General features: G+C 50.7%; 1 protein-coding gene across 10 annotated transcripts in view; it reads left to right on the top strand.

Moving 5' to 3' along the window:
• The window catches only part of USH1C (USH1 protein network component harmonin), a 47349-nt gene that overhangs the window by 13707 nt on the left and 11975 nt on the right, over positions 1-21667 (top strand). For 6 of the 10 annotated variants that reach the window (XM_074336088.2, XM_088791668.1, XM_088791661.1 and 3 more), the window contains exons 5-18: positions 1892-2000; positions 2129-2153; positions 2361-2418; positions 2698-2792; positions 4316-4400; positions 5332-5391; positions 5548-5604; positions 5915-6057; positions 7133-7198; positions 7581-7705; positions 12389-12438; positions 16360-16515; positions 17635-17751; positions 18275-18757. In XM_074336088.2, the coding sequence (XP_074192189.2) occupies positions 1892-2000; positions 2129-2153; positions 2361-2418; positions 2698-2792; positions 4316-4400; positions 5332-5391; positions 5548-5604; positions 5915-6057; positions 7133-7198; positions 7581-7705; positions 12389-12438; positions 16360-16515; positions 17635-17751; positions 18275-18757 (1629 nt within the window). Of the gene's footprint in view, positions 1-1891; positions 2001-2128; positions 2154-2360; positions 2419-2697; positions 2793-4315; positions 4401-5331; positions 5392-5547; positions 5605-5914; positions 6058-7132; positions 7199-7580; positions 7706-11197; positions 11275-12388; positions 12439-16359; positions 16516-17634; positions 17752-18274; positions 18758-21667 lie in introns of all 10 variants that reach the window. The other 4 variants (XM_088791667.1, XM_088791665.1, XM_088791664.1 and 1 more) reach the window with 3 other exon arrangements.

Below are 21667 nucleotides of genomic sequence, written 5' to 3'. Positions count from 1 at the left end.
TCCCTACTGTAGATATTTCACATTGTTTTTTCAAGTGTATCCTGTGTGAACCTATGTCCCCTGCCATGCACAAGGTGGTGTGTGCTGCACGACTTGCTGTATAGTCCAGGGCTGCAGAATGATTTTCTGTGCCTTGGTTGTTCCAGCTGTAAAATGGGTGCAGTAATCCCTGTCTTTCCTATGGGACCTGAGGGCTCTGATAGGTGGCAAGGATCCAGAGAGCGCACAACACAGGGGATTGCAGCCAGGCTTGGCCAGGTGCCCTTCTTTTCTGCTTCCAGATGCCCAATAGACAACGCTTATTATCAGTGAGGGAGACCTGACTTCAAATCCCAGCGACACTGTTTACTGGCTGGGTGACCTTAAGCAAGTGATTTCACCTGTCTGAGCCTCAGTTTCCTCATCTTATTAACAGAAACAGAGTTGTTAAAAAAAAGTAGGTGCAAGGAGTTAGTCCACCTGTTCTCCTTACAGGAGTTGGCCCCAGAAACCTAAAGAGTTCTTCAGTGAGCCCCTTCCTATGGCAACTTTTTGAGCCCCTTGACACTTCTGTCAGGCCCTGGAGAAGATTAGGGTCTGTGTCCACGTGAGGAAGTGTCCAGGTAGCAACAGCGAGAAGGTGACTGGGGGTAAGAGTTGGCCTAGAGGACCCCTCAGAGGCTGTCTGCCCAGCCCCCAGACCCCACAGAGCGTCCTCCACATGTACCAACAAGTCTCCAAAGGGTCACCCAGATGACCTGCTCTGGCCTCAGGCTGGAGAGGTGCATCCAGATCCAGTCTCTGTTTTATAGCTAATGGCTGTGTGACCTTAGACAAAACTTCACCTCCCTGGGCCTGTTTCTACTGACCTCTGAGGGTCCTTCCAGCACTGCAGTTATTAAATGAGAAGCTTCAGGCCTGATTCCAGGGCTGAGGTGCTTGGAGGAACCCCAGGCAGTGTCCAGCAGGGGGCAATCTCACCACGCGTCTGTATCCAGGGCTGGCCTCTCAGGCCCCACAGCCCTCATCTCTCCCAATCTAATGAGGCTTAAGTCCTGAGAAGAGGAACATGATCCGAGTATTTAAGCTCAGGCCCAACTAATGAAAACAATAGCAACCATGTATTGATTACATATGGAGTGCCAGACACCGGCTAACTTTACATGTACATACTCACTTAATTCTCACAGCAACCACAGCATTTTCCCATTTTACAGATGAGGGAAACAGGTCCAGAAAGTTCAAGAGACTTGCCAAGGTCACACAGCTAATAAGAATAAAAGCAGGAATTCAGACCCAAGACAACGTATGCCAAAGCCTTATATTCATTCACCGTTCTTTGCTTATGCCGAGAATAGGAATTCAGAGGTCAGGGCTGTGGTAGATTAAAATGTCCATCAAGTTTCCACTGAGTGGAAAAAAAGAGATCGGCTGTGTGTCAGTGATGTAAGCATGAGTCAGGAGTCATGGAAATTCCCCACTGGATCCATTAGGGTGTTGCAGGGGAATCTGCTCCTTGGGGCAGGGTGGGGCAAAGGCCAGGCAAGAGCTGCTGGAATCTGGGTGATTCCACGGGGGTGAAAGAGACCCCAGAGTGAAGGTGCAGACTCTTGACTTCTTCTCCCAGCTCTGCTACCCACTCTCTGTGCCCCTCCCCTGCTGTCTTGGTTCCCCCTATAAAATGGGGCAGAAAGACTGCTTGGAAGTGCCACCGCCCTGGGATACCCCTGGCTGATGGAGGGTGGGTTGGTTGTGACAAGGCTCTAGGACACACATATCAAGATTTCTTCTGAAGGAATGCATAGCTGCCATCCCCCTTCCTGGAGAGCAGGCCCGGGGCAGCCGCCAGTGAGCCTGCCCAGCCGCCTGACTTCCCTCAACCTGGTGCTCATTCTCTCTGTCTGTGGCCAAGGTAGGGGACGAGATCGTTCGGATCAATGGATATTCCATCTCCTCATGTACCCACGAGGAGGTCATTAACCTCATCCGCACCAAGAAGACTGTGTCCATCAAAGTGAGACGTGAGTGAGGCTAGACGGTGGGGGACGCTGATGGTGGGGTGGGGTGTGGTAGGTAGGAGGGAACCCAGCTCCTCGGGGAGGCACAGAGGGCAGAGGAGCCATCCTAACCCCATGCCTTTTTCTCACAGACATCGGCCTGATCCCTGTGAAAAGGTGAGCATGACCCTCCTCTGTAGGCAGACTCTGTCCTGTGGGCTCAGGGTCCTGGGATCAGCTTTGGGGTCTGGCTTCCCCTAGGCCAGCACTGCCCCTGGGCCAGCAGTTGCTGCAGGCTTTAGAGGGGCTGCCTCCTCAGGATTGGGGGCCTGGTCCCCCAAACATCTCTAATGACCCCCCCCTTCTCCTTTCCCTTCCCATCAGCTCTCCTGATGAGCCCCTCAAATGGCAGTACGTGGATCAGTTTGTGTCAGAATCTGAGGTAACAGCCAGGACTACCAGTGATGGGGTCTGGATGGAGTGGCAGCCAGTCCTAAAGGGGGAACTTCTTCTAGGGATGTGCCCTCAGGGGCTTCCCGGGCCCCCAGCACATCCCAAAAGCCCCTGCGGGTGGTGGGCCCTCAGCCAGCCCAACTGGTGCAGATACACACACCTGGGACAGACTGGCCATTTGGCTCACATGGAAACAGCAGTGATTATGAGCGCGAGGCCACTTGTACACATGTGACACCTAGTGACCCTTATTCTGTCCTTCCTCCAGGGCGGGCTGAGCAGCCTGGGCACCCCTAGGAATCGGGAAAACAAAGAGAAGAAGGTCTTCATCAGCCTGGTGGGCTCCCGGGGCCTTGGCTGCAGGTGGGTGGCAGGCATGCCCTGGGGCTCACTCATGGCCAGCAGACCCCAGGAGGCCCCTAACACGTCTCCCCTCACTCATTGCTGCTTCTGAGGAGGCTTTTATCTACTGCTGATAACACTTTTTGGTGTCTGATTTCCCCTCTGAGCTTCACAACAGCCCTGTAGGGCCAGGGGGACAGCTCTGACAGGCCCATTTTATAGGTGAGGAAACTGAGAGCCATGTTCCTTTGGTGGGCCCTCTAGTCATTGTAAAGGGAGCCTGTCCTTCTGGTCATCTCTGTCACTGTTCTCTTGCCACTTAGTACCTGGTGGGCTTCCTGAAGAGGCAGCCCAGGAATTGCAAACAGACATCAGCTCGCAGGGCAGTCTTGGTAAGCACACAAGTGCTACAGTCGTAGATTTAGGGGCCAGCCCCTGCTCTGCCACCTGTGAGTTTTGGAACCTTGGACTAGTTACTTTACCATGCTGAGCTTCAGTTTCTCCCTCTATAAATTGAGGATAATAATATTCACTCTGTGAGGAGGAATGACATGACAGAAGTAAAGTACCAAGCTTGGTGCCTGGCAAGTAATAAGCAGTTGGTAAATAGTAGCTATTTTTATGTGAGTTATTCTTATTATCTCCATTCATTCACACTTATTCAACTCTTTTCTGCCAAGCATAAGTGATAAAAAGTCTCTCGTTTCTAAGAGATTATAGCCTGATATTGAAGCCAGCCACATCATTAGTTACAGCATAGAGTGACAAGGACATGAATGGACCTGCATTCTGCATCAGGGATGGCAAATAGTTTTCCTATCCTGTTTGCTATATCTAATTAATTAGTAGTGGCCGCTGAGAGTACTTTTTTTTTCTTTTTTCTTTATTTTCTAATTAACGTTTATTGGGGTGACAATTGTTAGTAAAGTTACATAGATTTCAGGTGTACAATTCTGTATTACATCATCTATAAATCACACTATGTGTTCACCACCCAGAGTCAGTTCTCCTTCCATCACCATATATTTGATCCCCTTTTCCCTCATCTACCACCCTATTTTGAAAAGAACTCGAAGGCTGTATCGAAGCTTGATGGGAAAGAGTGCTGTGATCGATTAGTGATGTCTGCCACAGATCTGGGAGGGGAAAATAATAGCACAAGTGCCACCTTTGCTGTAGGTATTTTAGGAGCACTGAGAAAGGAGCCACTAGCTTAGTCTTGGGGTAATATAAGCAGTCTGATTAAAACCTTGTAAAGAATATAGCATTAGAGTCTTAAGGTATGAATAAGAAAGTGCTAGAAAGTGAAAAGAAACAGCAGATACAATGTATTGGGTAAGGGGTTATATAGGGGGGAATTACAAGTAGTTTTCTGTGGCTGTTGCCATAGATAGACAGTGGGGGGGGGGGCTTGGTACTGAGCTCATGGGTGACCTGTATCCTGAGGGGCTTGAGCACTAAACAAACAGGCAGAGGTGACAGCACATTGAGAATGAACAGGTGCTAAGGCAGAGGCTCACCTGCATTGCCCATCTCTTCCACAGCATTTCCAGTGGCCCTATCCAGAAACCTGGCATCTTCATCAGTAATGTAAAGCCTGGCTCCCTGTCTGCCGAGGTGGGGTTGGAGGTGAGTGACCCTGGGCCGACATCAGACTGTGATCGCACAGTGATGGAGGCATGTGCCTTCCCACACAGCTCTCTCTCAGCAGTCACTGGCTGATGATTCCTACCCACCCTCATCAAGGGAAGACATCAATGAAAGTGTGTCATTTGACCCTTTCTACAGTCTTCTCCAGTTCTGAGAGCCTTTGGTCCTGAGCTTGGAAATGATGTAATAATAATCAAAGAGTTGATATTCATTGAGTGTTTTGAGTTGACATTCATTGAGTGTTTACTGGGTTAGACATTGTTCTAAGCCCTTTTAAATTTCTGAGAGTTAGGTACTATCGTTATTTCCATTTTACAGATGAGGAAACTGAGACCCAAAGAAAGTACAGGATTTTTCCAAGATCATGTACCTAATATAGTAGGACTGGGATTCAAACCTTGGTGGCCTGATGCCAGAGCCAGAACTTTTAATCTCCACTTTGGACAAGTTACTTCCTCTTTCTGTGCTTCAGTTTCCTCTCCTATAAAATGGAGGTAATAACCTTCCTTCTAGGGTCATTGTGTGGATTAAATGAATTAATACATATGCATAAAAGTGTGCCGGGCACATAGGAAGGGATTTATGAATGTTAGCTACCAATTATTATCATGACTCAACATAGCCTTTGCTATATGAGAAGCCCAAAGGCCCCTATGTCCACAAACTGGGTTTTTAAACTAAATGTCATAAATTCAGCCAAAGGAGTGACTATTGGTATAATATTGTTAGCAGCTGATGAAAAAGACACAAGGTGGAGGGGCCCTGGGAGGATCCCACTGGGGATTTCTAACTGTTCTGCTCATCAGGGACAGCTGAGGGGCAGCCACTTGAAGGGCCAAGTAGGGAAGCTTTGCTGCAGATGAGTGGACAGTTAGGCAAGCACGCTGACCCCTCTCTATTTCTTCACCAGACAGGGGACCAGATTGTCGAGGTCAATGGCATTGACTTCTCCAACCTGGACCACAAGGAGGTGAGATGTGGGGTCTTCATCTGCGGGCTGCTATCACCTCTGCCCTCCACTTCTCACCCGCTCCCCCGCCATGGCCTCTGAAACCTGCTGTGCTCTCTCGAGGCCTTGACTGCTCTGTCTGTCAGGCCTCAGCTGACCGCCCACGTGTCCCCACAGGCTGTGAACATACTGAAGAGTAGCCGCAGCCTGACCATCTCCGTCGTAGCTGGAGCTGTAAGTCCAGAATGGGCTGGTGGGGGCCCCATAACACCTGACCTCCAGGCCCAGCGGCTCGGAGCCCTGATTTCTGCCCCACACTTCTGGGAAGGGCCAAAGGCTCTGCTATGAAGCTCTGACAGAGCAGAGGGGGAGGGTGTCTGCCCAGCCAGGAGAGAAGTTGGGTCAGAGACTGCAGAAACCATAGTGTCTGACACTGGGGCCATGGTGATGAGAGCACAACCCTCATCTTGGCCTCCAGAGCTGCGGCTGTGGAAGCCCAGGTTCCCCAGGGGACTGAGCAAGGGGCCTCTTTTCTCCCCATGAGGGCCGGGAGCTGTTCATGACAGAGCGTGAACGGTTGGCAGAGGTGCGGCAGCGCGAGCTGCAGCGGCAGGAGCTTCTGATGCAGAAGCGGCTGGCGATGGAGTCCAACAAGATCCTCCAGGAGCAGCAGGAGATGGAGCGGCAGTGAGTGCGACCAGCCAGGACACCCCTTGCCTACCCTCCCAGACCACCGTAGCACCCTCCCACCTCGCTTCCTGCTCATCGTGTACTGAGCCGCCCTTATCCTCTCCCCCCAAAGCCCATCCTCAGACCAGATGGGACCAGTGGTGGTCAGCGTGAGCATCCCCTGCCTCCAGACCTCCAGGCTCCTCCCTCTTTCCCAAAGAGAGCCCCCGATTTCCAAGGCCCAGGAATATGGGGATGCTACTAGCCATAGCTAACATTTGTTAAGTACCAACCATGTGGCTAGCATTGTGTTAGGGCCTGTGTATGTTACTTAATTTCATTCTCACAATAGCCCTACAAGATAGATGTGATTAACCCATTTTGCAGATAAGGAGACTGAGACTCAGAGAGGGTAAGCCACTAGTGTACAAAGTCATACATGGCCAAGCTGGGATTCACACCCAGGCAGTCTGGCCACCCTGTCTATGGTGATAAGCCCCCTGCCCCCACATGGGGTGGATGAGATGATGGATTGAGAGATTAAATTGGGTGAGCAATTCATAAATCCAAAACTACTATCAAAATCAAAATCCTGATACATTCTAGGAGCTCATAAGAATTTGGAAAAGGAAAGTGGACAGGATCTTCCCATCTTTCTCATTGCAGAATTAGCTTGGAGGACCAGCCCTGCTGGTACCTCCGCCCACAGCCCTGGCCTTGGTTAGCAGCCCCAGCTTTGCCCCTGAGGTCTGGGGTCCTCCTCTGGGAGGACCTTACTTGGGCTAGATCCAGCCTATCATTAATCACTTTAAGTGTTTGGAGGTGGATCCATGGAGTGTGGCCCACGTTGACCTGCCTCCCAGCTCCGACAGCACAGAATCTCTGCTCAGCGGGGCCAAACAAAACCACACAAGAGCACACGGCCCAGACTCTGTTGGATGTGCTTTCTCAGCATGCAGATCTGGTCCAGGCATCCTTAGAAGGGCACCTGGAAGAAATATTGAAAACCTTTCTCAAATCAGGAATTAGCCGCAAGGAAGAGTTAACTTCTCTTGCATAGACTCCAACCTACCTATCTGCACTTGTGTTTCAGAAGGAAAAAGGAAATTGCCCAGAAGGCAGCAGAGGAAAATGAGAGATACCGGAAGGAGATGGAACAGTGAGTGCCTCAGCTCCACGCGTCTGCACACACGTGTCTGTGTGTGGACATGAGTGTGTTTTGGGAGTGTAGCCAGGTAGAGGCCACCTCCAGGTCCAGTGTACCTGGCCCTCTTGTTCCCTGGTGGAGCCTCCATTGCTTGTAGCCATTCCATAATCCTAGTAAAGCCCATCCTATTTGGGTAACTAGAACATAGTCTTATATAATTGCCAGGGTGGCATTCACACTCGATTTAGATTACAAGTGCCAAGGATTTTATTGTCCTCACCACAGCTAGAACCACGCGGCCTCTTCCCAGGCTGGTTGGGGTTTCCCTACAGGGAGAAGGTAGGCCTGTGAAGGTTTTGGCTCCAGTCACAGGCATGGGGGGTCTCTATTTCAGGATCGTGGAGGAGGAAGAGAAGTTTAAGCAGCAGTGGGAAGAAGACTGGGGCTCAAAGGAACAGCTGCTCTCGCCTAAGATCATCACCAGTGATGTGCACCCACTCTCGCTTCGCAAGCCAAAGTGTATGTATCATGTGCCAGGGGGAGGGTGCTTCCTTCTGGGGCTGGGGGACTGAGGGGTCCAGACAGAGATGCTGGTCCCCCTGCACCCACCACCACTTCCCCAGGTAAATAGCCCATGGCTCTCTAGGCTGCATTTCCTTCATGTGCCAGGGGCTACTTGCCAGGGCATTAGAGCGGGCAGGATCTGTCTGCCCTCCTTGTCCCAGGTCTGCCCCACAACACAGACTCAGGCAGGCAGACCCCTCCCCATGCCCTTGGGCTACTGAGGAGGGATTGGTTCCAAAGGTGGAACCACTCATGGGATTGTCTTCCTACTTGGCTCTGAATTGAGGCTGGGGTGAAACAGCAGCAGGAAAGAGGGGAAGGGGCTCCCACTAGAGAGGACACTGGTGGTCCAAGGTTGATGGACGACTGTAGGAGGAGCATAGCTGACGTGCCCCTACCACTTGCATCCCTGTGCACAGACCCTGCACAGTCCCACTTCTCCAACAATGGAGGCAGGGAGAGTGCTGTGAGACCCCTCTCAGGCACCAAACTGCGGGCATCCTGTGGCCTCAGCTCCGTGTGCTGCTCCCATCTCCTTTCTTCATCTGTCCTGCATTCTCACCTCCCATTTCAGTCCAGGCCCCAACCAATTGCTGCTCTATCCACCTGCTCTCAACCCCACCTCCCAGGATGTCTCTTCAAGGGGCAAGCTCACAGCACCAGGACAAAGTGGGGAACTCAATCTCAGTGCCTCTTCAGGGGGCGCCTGGTGGGGAGTCCAGGGCAAGCCCAGGATGCCTAGTAGGCCCTTTCCTCTCACTTGACAGCTGTTTTTATTTCTACTTGACCTATGGGGCAGGTTCTACTGAGTATTGATTGTGCTCAGCTGACCTGGGAATCTCCAGATAGGGGGTGAATCTGCACCCAAGAACCCAGGTTCCCCATTTCTGCCTTGTGGCAGCCGTTTGGTTTCCTGTGATGGGGTCTGGACAGCTCCAGCCCCAGCTTTGAATCATGGCCCACGCACTAGAGGGACATCAGCCTGAGTCAACGAAAAGGTTCAGGGCATCTGGATCGCCCGATCGCGTTCCTCCCTGGTGCAGGGCAAACAGCCCCCTTCCTGGCAGCGGGGCACAGTGCCATCTCAGGGGCCTCTCGGAAGGACAAAGCACGCTCTCATCAGCCTTCCCCGTGACATTGGGTATTAGTTGAGGTTGTGGCCAGAGCTAAATTCCCAGTGAACAATCTGTGTTTTAGACAGGGAGCTAATTTGCTCTTATGCGTGAAATAGGAGCTTCAGAAGGAGAGAAATCGATTTTAATTGCTTCTCATGAAAGTAATCCTAGTCAATTTAGTACTTTCCTAGAAATTGGGTCTTGGCTTCAGCACAAACACATCCTCTCATAAACTATAGAAAATAAAAACGCTTTCTCTGGCCAGCTATTTATTTAGTGCTTTTAAACCAAATCAAGCTTCGTGAATAAAAGGAGTGAAAACTTTCCCTTTGTTCAAGATATAAATGTATTCTAAGGAAATGCCGTGAAGCGTGAAATTGATGACCAGAGTCAGCCATTCTGTGCTGGGGCATCTGCCACCTCCATCCATCTCCACATGTACCAGCATATCTCTAAATTCTAATTTAGAGATAAGTCAGGAAATGCAGGAAGGCGTCTGAGTCAGCTCAGTTTCTGCCTTTCTCCCCGTTCCTGGGAGGCTGCAATGGTCTCAGCTGTGTCGAGCCAATAGGACCCAGCCGTACTCAGCTCCTTCCTGACCACTCTTCAATTCTGGGGCCCAGTTAGCCGACAATTTATACCTGTGTCGTGCGGGAGACCCTGCTCGCTGTGCCATTTGTCGCGCAGGGCGGCCTGCGGGGTCTCCTGTCCCGCTCCCCACATAAGAACGCAGGATGTGGTGAGGCCAAAAAGGAACACCCACGGAGCCATAGATAGGGGAGTCATACCACTATATTCTCGCTGGTGGCACTATAGTCTCACTGGAGGCTGGACCCACACTGTCCGCAACCCGCCATCCTAACTGCAATCCGCGCTTGCCAGCCTAGCCACCATCTTCTTGCTAGCCCCCATATGCTGCTAGCAAAGCCATGGTATAGTTATATTAGTGGCCAATGGCTCACTGGTTACAGCTGACGGTCAACTAGCCACAGCTGATGGCCATCCAATCACAGTTGATGGCCATTTACTACCTGAGCCAGCACCTTTCTATGTGAGGCCGAGAGCCTGGAAACTGCTCTCTGGGACTCTGTCCCCACAACCTGACTCAGATGTCTGTGCTTGTGAGGGATGGGCCCTGCGTGTGTGAACAGTCAGGAAAGCGTGTGGAGCATCTCTTACCTGGAAAATGAAGCTGCTCATCCTAATGACGTGAGTGGGACTGACTTCACCCCCACACGTCCCAGGGGCTCAGCCTGCCTACCCATGGCTGACCCAGCAGAACCCCAGCATTCCACCAAGCTCACAAGTCTGGGACACACTGTCACAGAGGCCCCCCAGAATTTCCGTAGCTAAAGCAACAAGAGGGGGATTTTTTATTAAAGATCCCAGAGCTAGAAAAGGCCTGAGAGAGGAAAATGTTTAAAGAAGGGATGCCCAGCCTTCTCTCCCCAGCAAGTACCCCGTCAATTAGTCCCCACGCCCAGGAGATCCCATGGTTTGGAAGTTGAGTTTTTTTTCCAAACTATTAAAGTAATCATTTGCGTTCCCATTGTTTGATTAAATGGTCATTCTTATTAGTGAGGAAATATCAGTATTCTGCTCTTGAATAAACATAAATCAAGCCACAAGCAAAGTGACTTAACATAAAGGAACATAAATCTAGCCCAGGTAGCCTCTTCATAGGTTAATGGGCAAGTTCTTCTAATTAATATTTTGAAATATTAATGAGCAGCTCACAGCAGACTCATACACCACCTCTCAGTCTCCAGGGAGGCCGGAGTCCAGGTTGGAGACCACTGGAATGGATGGTTTACTATTCTCCACATTATGTCTAAAGCCATGTCCGTCTGGCCACATATGCCCCTTACCCTTTGGAGTCTCCTCAAGACCCCCCACCCAGCCACACAGCTTCAACTTCCCCTGGGGACCCAGAGCTCCAGAGGTGGTAAGAAGCCAGGAGGCTCTGTTCTCCCATTGGAAGCCCTTGGCACCAAACATGTATAGTACTCAGATATTCCCACTCTCTGTGCCACACCTCCCAAGTTTCAGCCGAACATTCTGCAGAATGGTTCCCACTCTGCTGTCAGATCAGAGACCCCTGTTGTTAGCCCATTTTACAGATAAACTAAAGCTACCACAGTTGAAAGCACTGCACGTACCATCCCAGAGCAAGAAAGCTTTGCTCCAGGCTTCTGAGTCTTGTTCCTGCCCTTGACCTCACAGCTCCCCTAGAGGAAGCTGATCACGGGTCCTCAGACTCCTGGGAAGCACCCCCAGCTCCTTGGTCTCCTGAATCCCTCTTGGTTCACCAGCTTCCTCCTCTTTTCCCAAGTAGATGATGAGGGAGTGGAGCCCAAGCTTGAGCCCGCTGACGACGTGGACAGAGGCACAGAGAAGCAGGGAGAGCAGGTTTGCAGCCCCCGCTTCGCTCCCTGGCCTTGCTGCTCTGCTTGCCCTGCCCACCTCCTCCTGCCAGCCCTGCAGACCCCAGCTCCAAGGGGCCAGCACGTGCTGGGGACCACTGGAGTCTGTGAAGCTCCTCCAAGCCCTGGCTTGGTCCAGACACTGCACATGAAACCTTGAGACTAGGACTCATGGCCAGGCTGAAATGTCAGCAGTGCGTATCAGTACAACTGCACCACTGTTTCAAATATTTAAGTACTGCCCAATGTCAAGTCCTTCCTCTGCTGCTTGGGCCTCTCCTCGGATCTCCCCAAGGTGCAGCAAATAGGGGGCAGTGCTTGGTTCAGCAGGGGGCTTTCGAGAGCCTGTTCTAGAACCCAGGCTGGTCAATGGTGGGTAATTATTGAAGCCATCACCACTGGCCCAAGGAGATTCAGATTTGAGGTATTACCCGCTCATGCTGTTGCCTGGGGAAGGCGGGGGCTGGTGCCCTGCTTATCTGGCCTGGATGGGGATACGCTTTTCTGGAGGCCAGTCTCCTACCCACTGCTGCCTGAGCTGTCCTTCCCAGAGCTGACCCCCATCATTGCTTTCTCTTTCAATATTGAAAATGGGGGATATGGCCTACACTATGAAACAAGACTGTTTTGTTCCTTCTGACAGCAGTTCTAGGCAGAGACCCAGGATCCCTTTTTTCTCGAGCCGTTTCTTGGATGGAGGGACCAGATGTCGGTCAGGGGAGGCCTCGTTCTCTTTCAACGGGGCTTTGTGTCGGCACACTGTGGCTATGATTTGGAAAAGCTCATCCTTCCACAAGGGACTTTCTCTTTGATTTTCTGGCTCTAACTTCTAAAGCCAGTGTCCTAGGGAGAGGCAGTTGGCAGGGGCCCCTAAACTGGCAATCAGGGCCTTTCTCAGATGGCCTTAGGCCTGCTTTACAACCCAGGTGAGGCCAGGTAAGTGGAGAATCAGAGGGTGTAGTTTTGCTGTTGGATCCACCAGTGCTGCTCTTCATCTCACAAAGCCACAAGTTCTTTGAGAGCCAGCTCCTGGCCTCTGCCCTGGATACTCTGGCTGAACTGAACTGCGTCTCACTACTTCGTTCTCTGTGTTGTTACAGCCTTTGGGTGGTTTTATCGTTACGATGGCAAATTCCCATCCTTCCGGAAGGTAGGACAGGGCTGTGTGCTGTGCTGTTTTGCTGCTGAGTTTGCTGTGGGTTTTGGCGTTTTCCAAACAGTGTTTCTTTTCCTGTCAACTCTCAATGGTGTGACCCAGCCTTTTCACTTGCAAGCTAACCGTGTCTGCACCTCTCTGTCAGGCTGACATCAAATGGCAAGGTGCTGTCACAGAGCCATCGTGGGGGGAAAGTGTTCCTGGGGTGAGAACTGCCCAAATACCATCAGGCACCCACGGGGTCAGCACCTGCCCCAGTGGGCACAGGGGCAGGGACACGACAAGAAACTTCTGCTTTGTGTCTCTGTCAAGTCAAACCAGAGGCCAAGACCGGAAGCCGAGGTCAGACAGAGTGAAAAATGAGGTTCAGTGTTCATAGTGCAGATTACAAGACCGCCTGTGCCAGACAGACTGGCTGCCGAGGCGGGGGTTTGTTGTCTTGGGTTAGGACAAAGAGCCACACCAATCACAACTCTCTCCTAGAAATATCTTTACATATGCCCAGGATAATGCAATTTCCTGGTCTCCGGGGCCTTGGATTTTCTCTTTAAATCTTATTACTGTATCTCCAGGCCCCAGAAACCTTTCTTATCCTTTTGCTTTCTAAATCACGTTAGCATTTGATTATGAAAATGCCACGGGTGATATCTATAGATGGGACATTCAACATGACTTGATATTTGGAAACCAGGCATCACCATAAATCTGAGTGAACTAATGTAGGTGTCGTCACTCCACCGGCTCTTTCTGGTAGGATGGCAGTCCTGTGGAAACCAAAGCACTGGCAGCAGGGTGACTTTGATGACATGTAACATCCCCCTGCCTGTCAAATGGGAATTTCTGGTGTGCCGGGGACATCTATCCCCTTCCACCAACATGACACTGTTAAAATAAGAGACAGCAGTATTATTTCTGATGGAGGTGAATCTCTTTCCCTAGGAGCACAGACCGTAATGGGTATGACATGGAATGAAATAGGACGGTGGCCCTCAGGGGATTCCTTTCTATACCACCATGGTCTCAGAGAGGACTTGGTCTCGTGAAACTGTCCTTTTGATTTGCAGGCTGACTCTATGGCTTAGGATGCCTTACTGGGTTAGATATCTGATTCTTCTTTACCTACTGTCTCTACTAGACGTCAGCTAGAAAGGACAGCACACACATACACACAGGACTTCACTTGCAAAGCTAAGGAAAGCAGATGGATAGGTAACGTCCTTTCCAGGCACTACTAACTGGGTAAATGTAAGATTGTGTGTGCGACGCGTCCACACACACATTTCCCATCAGAGATCATGTAGCTTGAAAAGTGCTTTTGTTAAGGAAGTTGACCTGTTTTCCCCTGTTCATTAGTTCAGCCCTTCCAGAAATAGCTGGTAGTTTGGTTTTCATTTCGTTTCCGAGAGAGGAAAATTGCTTCTAGGTAGCAGCAAGAACACATCCACCCCATCTGCTTCTCCTCTCAGTCCAGAGCAAAAGGAATATTTGCCATGAATTTAACTGGCAGCTAAAAGGACAACAGGATCATGTCCCTCATGCTGGCTCTGAAAAACCCGTCATCATTTTCTCTAGAGCCACACAAGATGCTATGTCTCCCTGCAGCTGGGACACCCAGTGCCCAAGTAACACCAGTGGCTGTCTACGGCCATGACCATCGATGCACATATTGCACTTACTTGAAAAGCTAAAGACTCAGTGTCTTCGATTCCTACTCTGGCAGTAAGTTCCTCTAGAGTTCAGACCCCTGGCCTATAGCCCGACAAAGTCTATGCCAGGGCCTAAAGGATTCATGGTTGTGACTAACCCTGCTTGCAGGAGCCCACCATGTGGCAGGAAAGCACATGAATGGCAACTAAGTACCCATCTGGAGAGGGCTGGTATGAGATCAATTGACAATGCTATGCCACAACTTGCCCTTCTGCATCGGTAAGCAGGCGCTGCTTTCTTGGAGGTGGCACAGAGACTGTCACATCTGTCTGCCTGCCCCACCCAAGAGCCCTGGCTCTAAAATCGTAGCACTGGTGGTGTTATGACCATTCCGATCATGGTGGTCCCTGTAGGAGCCATGCCCTTGTTCTAGCAAGCTGCCATCAGGCAGACTATTTCTGGCTCCTCTTCGGGAATTGCTGTCTGAATCTAGAACATTATGGCAGAGATTTCACTTTCAACTGAGCCAAGAGTCTAGTGAACAGGGTAGGTAAGCAACCAAGCAGGACTCTGAAGCAATTAGAACCATTTTCTCAAGTGGCTTATAGACTACTATGGGGGTGGGTCCCCATCCCCGAGATGGGGGGCCATCTCCAAAGCACATGACCCATGCACGGAGGTAGGGTTTGTCTTTAGAAGGGGAGGTAGGATGACTCAGTCACAGGTCAATAACGACCCTTTACATCCCTCCAACTATGGACAAAGTTGAGTGTCCATTGCTGAGAAACTCAATTCTTCATTCCTGGCCTTGGACACTGGGATGATTCAGGAATTCTGAGGGGAGGACCCAGGAAGTCTTGTTGGGGGAGGGGTGAGCTCAATGAACAGGCAGGTTTCCTCATTCCCCCAGAAATTCTCCAGGAGGTTGATCTCTCTGCTGTTCCCTCTCTGGAGTGCTAGCTCTGTCCTCCATGCTGTGTGTGACGGGGCTGACACACTCTCCTGTCACGCTTCCATTGCTCCCAGCTCATCTGGACACAGTAGAAAATTTGTGGGACTTGGAAGACTCAGGTCCAAATCTGGGCATCACTACTTACTAGATGTTTGACATTGGGCAAGGGACTTCACTTCTCTGAGCCTTAGCCCTTTCATCAAGAAAGTGGGATAATACATACAGATGAAATAATCAATGTAATTTCCTTGGCATGTAGGCAGCCCATAAATGTTAATTCTCTTCCTTCCTTACTCCGTGGCTCCCCCGCAACCCCTTGGGAGAAGCAGCCAGGAAAGTAGGTTTTATTGGTCCAATTCCAACAGGAAAAATAAGGAGTCATTTTGCCCTGCACCTCTCTCCCTAAGTCTTCTTGAACCCTGACAGCCAGGTAAAGCAGTTAGGCCATTCTCTCTCCACACCCTCATCTCCCAGTTCTGTAGTTTTTGACAAGTTGAGACCTAGTTCGGAGGGAATGGTGGAATCTCCAGAATGAAATGGACTGGAGCTTAAGCATCACGGCAAAATCTTTGCTCTGGGCTCCCAGGTCTGAGATTGGCTCCCATCTCCTCTAACTCAGGACAGAGAGGATCTCTACAAATGAGGTATGCCAGTTCTCTCAGATTTTCTGTAGAATCTCCCAGGATACATCTATGGTGTCTGAACATGAGACACCTTTCTCTCCAGATAATGGAGAAGGCATGTGCTCAGATAATACCGTGTTTCCCCGAAAATAAGACCTAACTGGAAAATAAAGCCCTAGTATGATTTTTCAGGATGACATCCCCTGAACATAAGCCCTAATGCATCTTTTGGAGCAAAAATTAATATAAGACCCGGTCTTATTTTTGGGGAAACACGGTAGGAAATAAATACAATGCCTCTTATTTATACAGTGTTTTAGTCTTTACAAATCTCTTTTTATAAATGTTATTTCATTGGCCCTGGATGGCAAGCCTGTGGGGCAGGTATTTCTTCCATTTTTGGAGAAGAAGTGATTCAGGCCCAGAGAGGTTCAGAAACTTAGCCAACGTCACACAGCTAGTTAATGAACTAGTAAGCCCATTCTGGCTGGAAAAGGGAATGTGTCTCCCACTCTGCAATGGGTGACAGTGGCCTGCCTGTCATAAACCTAAGGCCTGATGCCCAGTGCAGAGGGGCAGAGCTGGGGTGGTTGCCTGGTGTTGTCTGAGGACTGAATGCCCTGTTGCTGTGCTGTGCCAGTATCCACACTGCCTTGTAACCCTTGTCATATAAAAAATGCCACATCGGCTCAGAAAGTAAAGGAAAAGAAGAAAGCCAAGTATGATGACAGCTTGCAGGAGATGAGAAAGAATAAGAAGGAACTGGAGTTTGAGCAAAAGCTTTACAAAGAGAAAGAGGAAATGCTGGAAAAGGAAAAGCAACTGAAGATCAACCGGCTGGCCCAGGAGGTACGTGTCCTGCTCACGGGCCCGCTGAACACCCCGGGACTCGGTGTGGTTGTTCCCTACCACAGTCCCAGGTAACCAGCTGGCAGTTGTTCTCCCCAAATGGAGTCCAAGGATAGAATGATCCCTGCCCCTCTCCTTTGTCTGGAGAGTGAGCTCATCCCACCTGCCCAGAGTCACTGAGACTCACTTAGATGTATGTTTGGGGTTGAGCCTGGCCTCCTTGCTGAGGTATGGATTGGAGGCTAGCCTCTCTGCCTCGACTGTAGGACTTAGATTAGCCCCCATACAGTGGGCTAGAAGTTTGAGTCTGTGCCCTCCACCCCCACCCCACCAGAGTGTGAGCCCAAGGGGAGGCCTCTCCACCCGAGGTGTGGCTATGAGTCTGAGGCTAACCCCATTGTACAGCGGGGTGTCTGAGGCTACCCCCCAATTAATCAGGCTATGAATCTGAAGCTGCTCCCATCAGCATAGGGTGTGTCTGAGCCTAAACCTCTTCAACCCAGGAACGTATCTAAGGCTGTCCCCTTAGATACATGCCCAAAACTGTCTTCTAGCGTGAGTAATTCTTACTTCCTAGGCGAGCTGGGTCACCTTAACTCCCTAGCTTTTGGAGATATCATTGGTTCTGCTTCTCTTTAATACTTCCCTGAACCAAATGCCAAGCTGATTAGATTAAAAAACCAGAGGAGTCCTGGAAAATGTGAAGTGCATTAGGTCTTGTCATGAGGAACAAATTGGCTACAAAATAAACAAGGCAGCCCAGAGGGAGGAAATAAGAGTCCAGTTAAACTCTGAGAATGTGCTGGGAGCCTACAAAAGAACCATTCTTGAAGAGCCTCAGGGTTTGTGGAGATGCTGGGGGCCAGCTAATCTCATGCAACGCCTGAGCCCCTTCTCTGATTTTTGCCTACAAGTGGAGTTAGTCAACCCTCTCCCCATTGTTTCCGCCTCCTCTGGGCCCAGGGGAACAAGCTGGGATCTTTGTCTAGACAGTTGACACACCCAACAGTCCTCTGGGGGTTTGAAAGATATGCTTTTATGTTACTGATGCAAGTGTGCTGCCCACATGTGACTCAGGCGTGCCTTTTGTCCTCTTTTTGTGCTGGCCTTGGGTCCCAGGTGTCTGAGACAGAGCGGGAAGACCTTGAGGAATCGGAAAAGATTCAGTATTGGGTAGAAAGGCTCTGTCAGACGCGCCTTGAGCAGATTTCCTCTGCTGATAATGAAATTTCCGAGGTAACAGCGTCCTTCTTTCCACATAGACTGTCCTGCTGCTTCAGAATGATCTGCCCTGGGGACAGCAGGAGGCAGGCTGGCCACTGTCGAGGGCCACCCCTACCAGCCCACTCCTGCTTCCTCTCTGGAGGAGGGGAACATACCTGTCTTCTGGGCTTATCTCCAGAGAGACCACTAAGTCCTAGCTCATCTGAGATGATCCCAGTTAGGCCCGTTGTCCTGGCGAAATTACTGCGAGTGCCCTTTTCACTGTCATGTGTGTTCCAATTTAGATGATAAATTATACGGTCACCTTACTTATCACCCACATATGGCATAACGTGGGACCCTCTTGCATTTGGGCCTTCCCTACTGGCCGCGTGGTATGAGCTCAGGTGGCAGAGAAGTGACACCCCCGTGGCTCTGGTTTGAGGGTGGTGGGTCTCCAGCAGTAAGAGAAATAGATTAGAAGACCGTTATACTAGATGTATCGTGAAGTGGAGCACTCGTCAGGTGATTACAGAACTTCCTTACCACCCGCCAGATGACCACAGGGCTCCCGCCTCCCCCGCCTTCTGTGTCTCCCCTGGTCCCACCTCTGAGACGCTTCGCAGGCGGGCTTCACCTCCACACCACTGACCTGGATGACATCCCCTTGGACATGTTCTACTATCCTCCCAAGACTCTCTCTGCCTTGCCTGTGATGCCCCACCCTCCACCCCCCAATCCACCCTCCAAGATCCCCGCGCCCCCTGTCCTTCCGTCCTCAGGCCATGTGAGTGCCTCATCCTCGCCCTGGGTGCAGCGCACTCCACCCCCCATTCCCATCCCTCTCCCACCATCTGTTCCCGCCCAAGACCTCACTCCTACCCGCCCACTGCACTCGGCACTGGAAGAGGTGCTGGGCAACCACCCCTTCCGCACTGGGGACCCAGGCAATCCCACAGAGGACTGGGAGGCAAAGAACAGCAGCGGGAAGCCTGCCAACTCCCCCAACCCTGAACGGAGCTTCCCACCCACCCCAAAGGTACCACCCGTGTTCCGCCTGCCGTACTGGGAAGCAGGAAAAATGGGCAGGGCTGCTGTTTCCCACGTCCTCCACTGCTCCTGTGAGTGGAGACGGGAAGAAACATCACCCCACCCCATCTTCCAGGAATGAGCTCCCCAACCTGCATGTCGTGGGCATCCTGCATGTGTGTGGTTTCTGCTGATTTTGAAGTGCTCTGTTGGCTGGTGAACTGCCTGTGACACTTGCGATGAGCTACAGTGTATCGTATCGATGTTCATTGTCATCTCCCTCTTGGCCAGTATGGATGGCAACATTCAATGTAGCAGTGGCAAGACAGTGTTGAATAGCCAGAGCTCTATGTCACAGCTAGTCACTTCATGATATTAACCCAGAAAGCCTTGAGTATGGGAAATAACTCCCTAGATCAACAGGGGGGAAAGGGGGAGCAGTATTAGACTCTGGAAATGAAATAATAACACTGTCCAGTGCAGTATTAGGACACTGCAGTGCCATTTTCTATGGCCCCAGCCAACTACATTGGCTTGACGTGTAATACCCAGAAGTGTCTGGCTAACTTCCAGCTACAGAAAAGATGAAGATGGAGAATTCCTAGAAATCTCCAAATTTACTATTAAAAGACTAGAGATCTTTTTCATGGATGTCAAGTGGCAGAACAGTGATCTTTCTCAAAAAGCCATATTTCTTATTAATTGTTCTTAATCCGAAGACTATATTGGAAGAGAATATCCCCAAGGAAGACATGGAGCTCCGATTCCACAGAAGGAAGAACAAAATATTCCTCTTCTCCAGTAGCTGTGGGGCAAGGCTTAAGTCAGAGCTGAAGCAGCTCGTGTCCGCTGAGGGTGGGGGTTGTGTGTGGCGGTAGGCGGTAGTACCTGATCAGTTTTTTATTAATCTTCTCTGATGGATCTGAGTTGCTGCATGAAGAGGAGAAGAAGCATCTCAGAGCATTCAGGAGATCTTGGGGGAAGGGAGGTGGGAGTGAAGAAAGTATCAGATGCAGGCAAGGCTGCAGCTTCCAGCAGCGCTGCCCGAGGGGACTCCTTCTGAATCTCTGGTGGAGTCCCCAGCCCTATCCTCTGACAGAGAGAAGGCTGTCTATTTCAGGGATGTCTTCCCCCAGAGCCCAGCCAGGACCGGGTTTGCAGGGGGCTGAATTAGCCTGGCACAGAGGGCTGCATCCTTATTGGGAGTGGCCCCTACCAAGATGGGTGGCAGCTTTTCCTCAACAAATTTGATTCAAAAATCATTGATTGAGCGCCTGCCTTATGCCCGTCTGTATGAAAGGGAGAGGGGAGCAGTGCTGAAAAGGACACAGAGGAGGGTGACCACCTGTGCTCTCCAGGACTTTGCCATCTCAAGGATGAGCAGCTGACCAGACAGGATGCAGCGCTAATATCAGCACAGCCCAGGTGTTGTGGGAGGGCCTCCTAACCGGAGGTTGAAGGCACCTCAGTAGAGTAAAGGGCTGTCAGAGCTGAGCCTTGAGGGACAGTGATACAAGGAGGATGGGAGGAAGGGTATTGCAGGTGCAGGAAACATAAAGATGGCGAGGAGGGACTGCCTGGGTTTGAATCCTGGCTCAGCCACTGGCTAGATGACTTCAGGCATGAGTCACTTCATCTGTCTGAGCCTGGGAATGCTAAAAATGGGAATGCCAGTGGCAGCTGTCTATCATGAGGATCGAATGAGTTAACACATGAACTCATTCTAAGTTCATACTTAGGAGCGTGACAGGCACATAGTAGGTGCTCAGTAGACATTAACTATGAGCAGTGGCAAATCAGGATACAGGAAAATTTGGGTGAAGCAGCAAACATGAGATGGGACGTAACCTCTGCAAACTTTTGAGTTAGGGTTGAGATTCAAACCAGGATCCAGCTTTCTTGGATTCTTCTAGCAATCATGGAGTTCCCACTGTTAGTTCCTGATCAAAGGAGAGGGGCTGTGAAAAGCTCCCCCAACACGAGGAGCCTATGAAGAGCTGGACCCTAAGTGTCTTAAGCAACATCAAAGCCATGGTTGTTCCTGACGAGAAGGTGGGGGGGGGGCTGCTGTTTTGTTAGCTTCATCCTGCCTGCACCAGCACTTTGGCCCTTGCACCACTGACACTCCCCAACCTCCATCTCCCTGCATGCTCCTGGTGAATCGTCATCAGGGCTGCAGCAGGAGGTGTGGCTGCTCACACACCTGTCCTGTCAGCCCAACCCCCAGCAGGTCTCAGGTGGTGGCAACAAACACCTGTGTCAGCTTGGCATGTATGCCTGCCATATCTGCACCTGCCAGGGGAAGGTTTTCAAGGCTTTACCTGCCCGCAGACACTGTCCTGTGTGCCCGCCATACTATTGAGGCATTCACTTATTCATGCAACATGTTTAGTGAGCACTTACTATATGCCAGACGCTATGGTGGGCACTGAAGCACCACCACAAAATGGGCCTCCCAGTCCCTGCCCGAGACAGTCTGCTGGGAAGACAGACAAGTAAGCAGGAAACTACCACACTACCAGGGGAGACATGGGAACACAAGTGCTGTGATGAGTGGTGGGGATAGAGAGGAAAAGCTCAAGGAATGCTTCTTGAAGGCAATGATACCCAAGCAAAGACCCAGGCAGGTAAAGCAGGAGAAAAGGGTATATGCAAAAAATCTTGAGGCAAGAAAGCTTGGCCCCCGTTTAGCCCCCATTTTGGAGGCTAAAGTTAGGCAGTGTGAGGAAGGTGTGAAAGAGTGAGGGATGAGTCTGTAAAGGACGGTAGTGAAGCTCATGAAGGACTTTGGAGTCAAGCCAAGGGTCTCAGTAGTCAGTGGGGATCCAGAAGGGTCTGGGGTAGGGTTGTGATCCAGTCTGATTTGTCTGTCTTGCCCAAGATGATCAAGTGGGTTAGAGCAAAGCAGACAGGGTGCAGG

This window comes from Rhinolophus sinicus, chromosome 14 (assembly GCF_057876585.1).
Source record: "Rhinolophus sinicus isolate RSI-liver-muscle chromosome 14, RSI-T2T, whole genome shotgun sequence".
Taxonomy (NCBI): Eukaryota; Metazoa; Chordata; class Mammalia; order Chiroptera; family Rhinolophidae; genus Rhinolophus; species Rhinolophus sinicus.
This window is presented reverse-complemented; position numbering and strand designations above follow the sequence as displayed.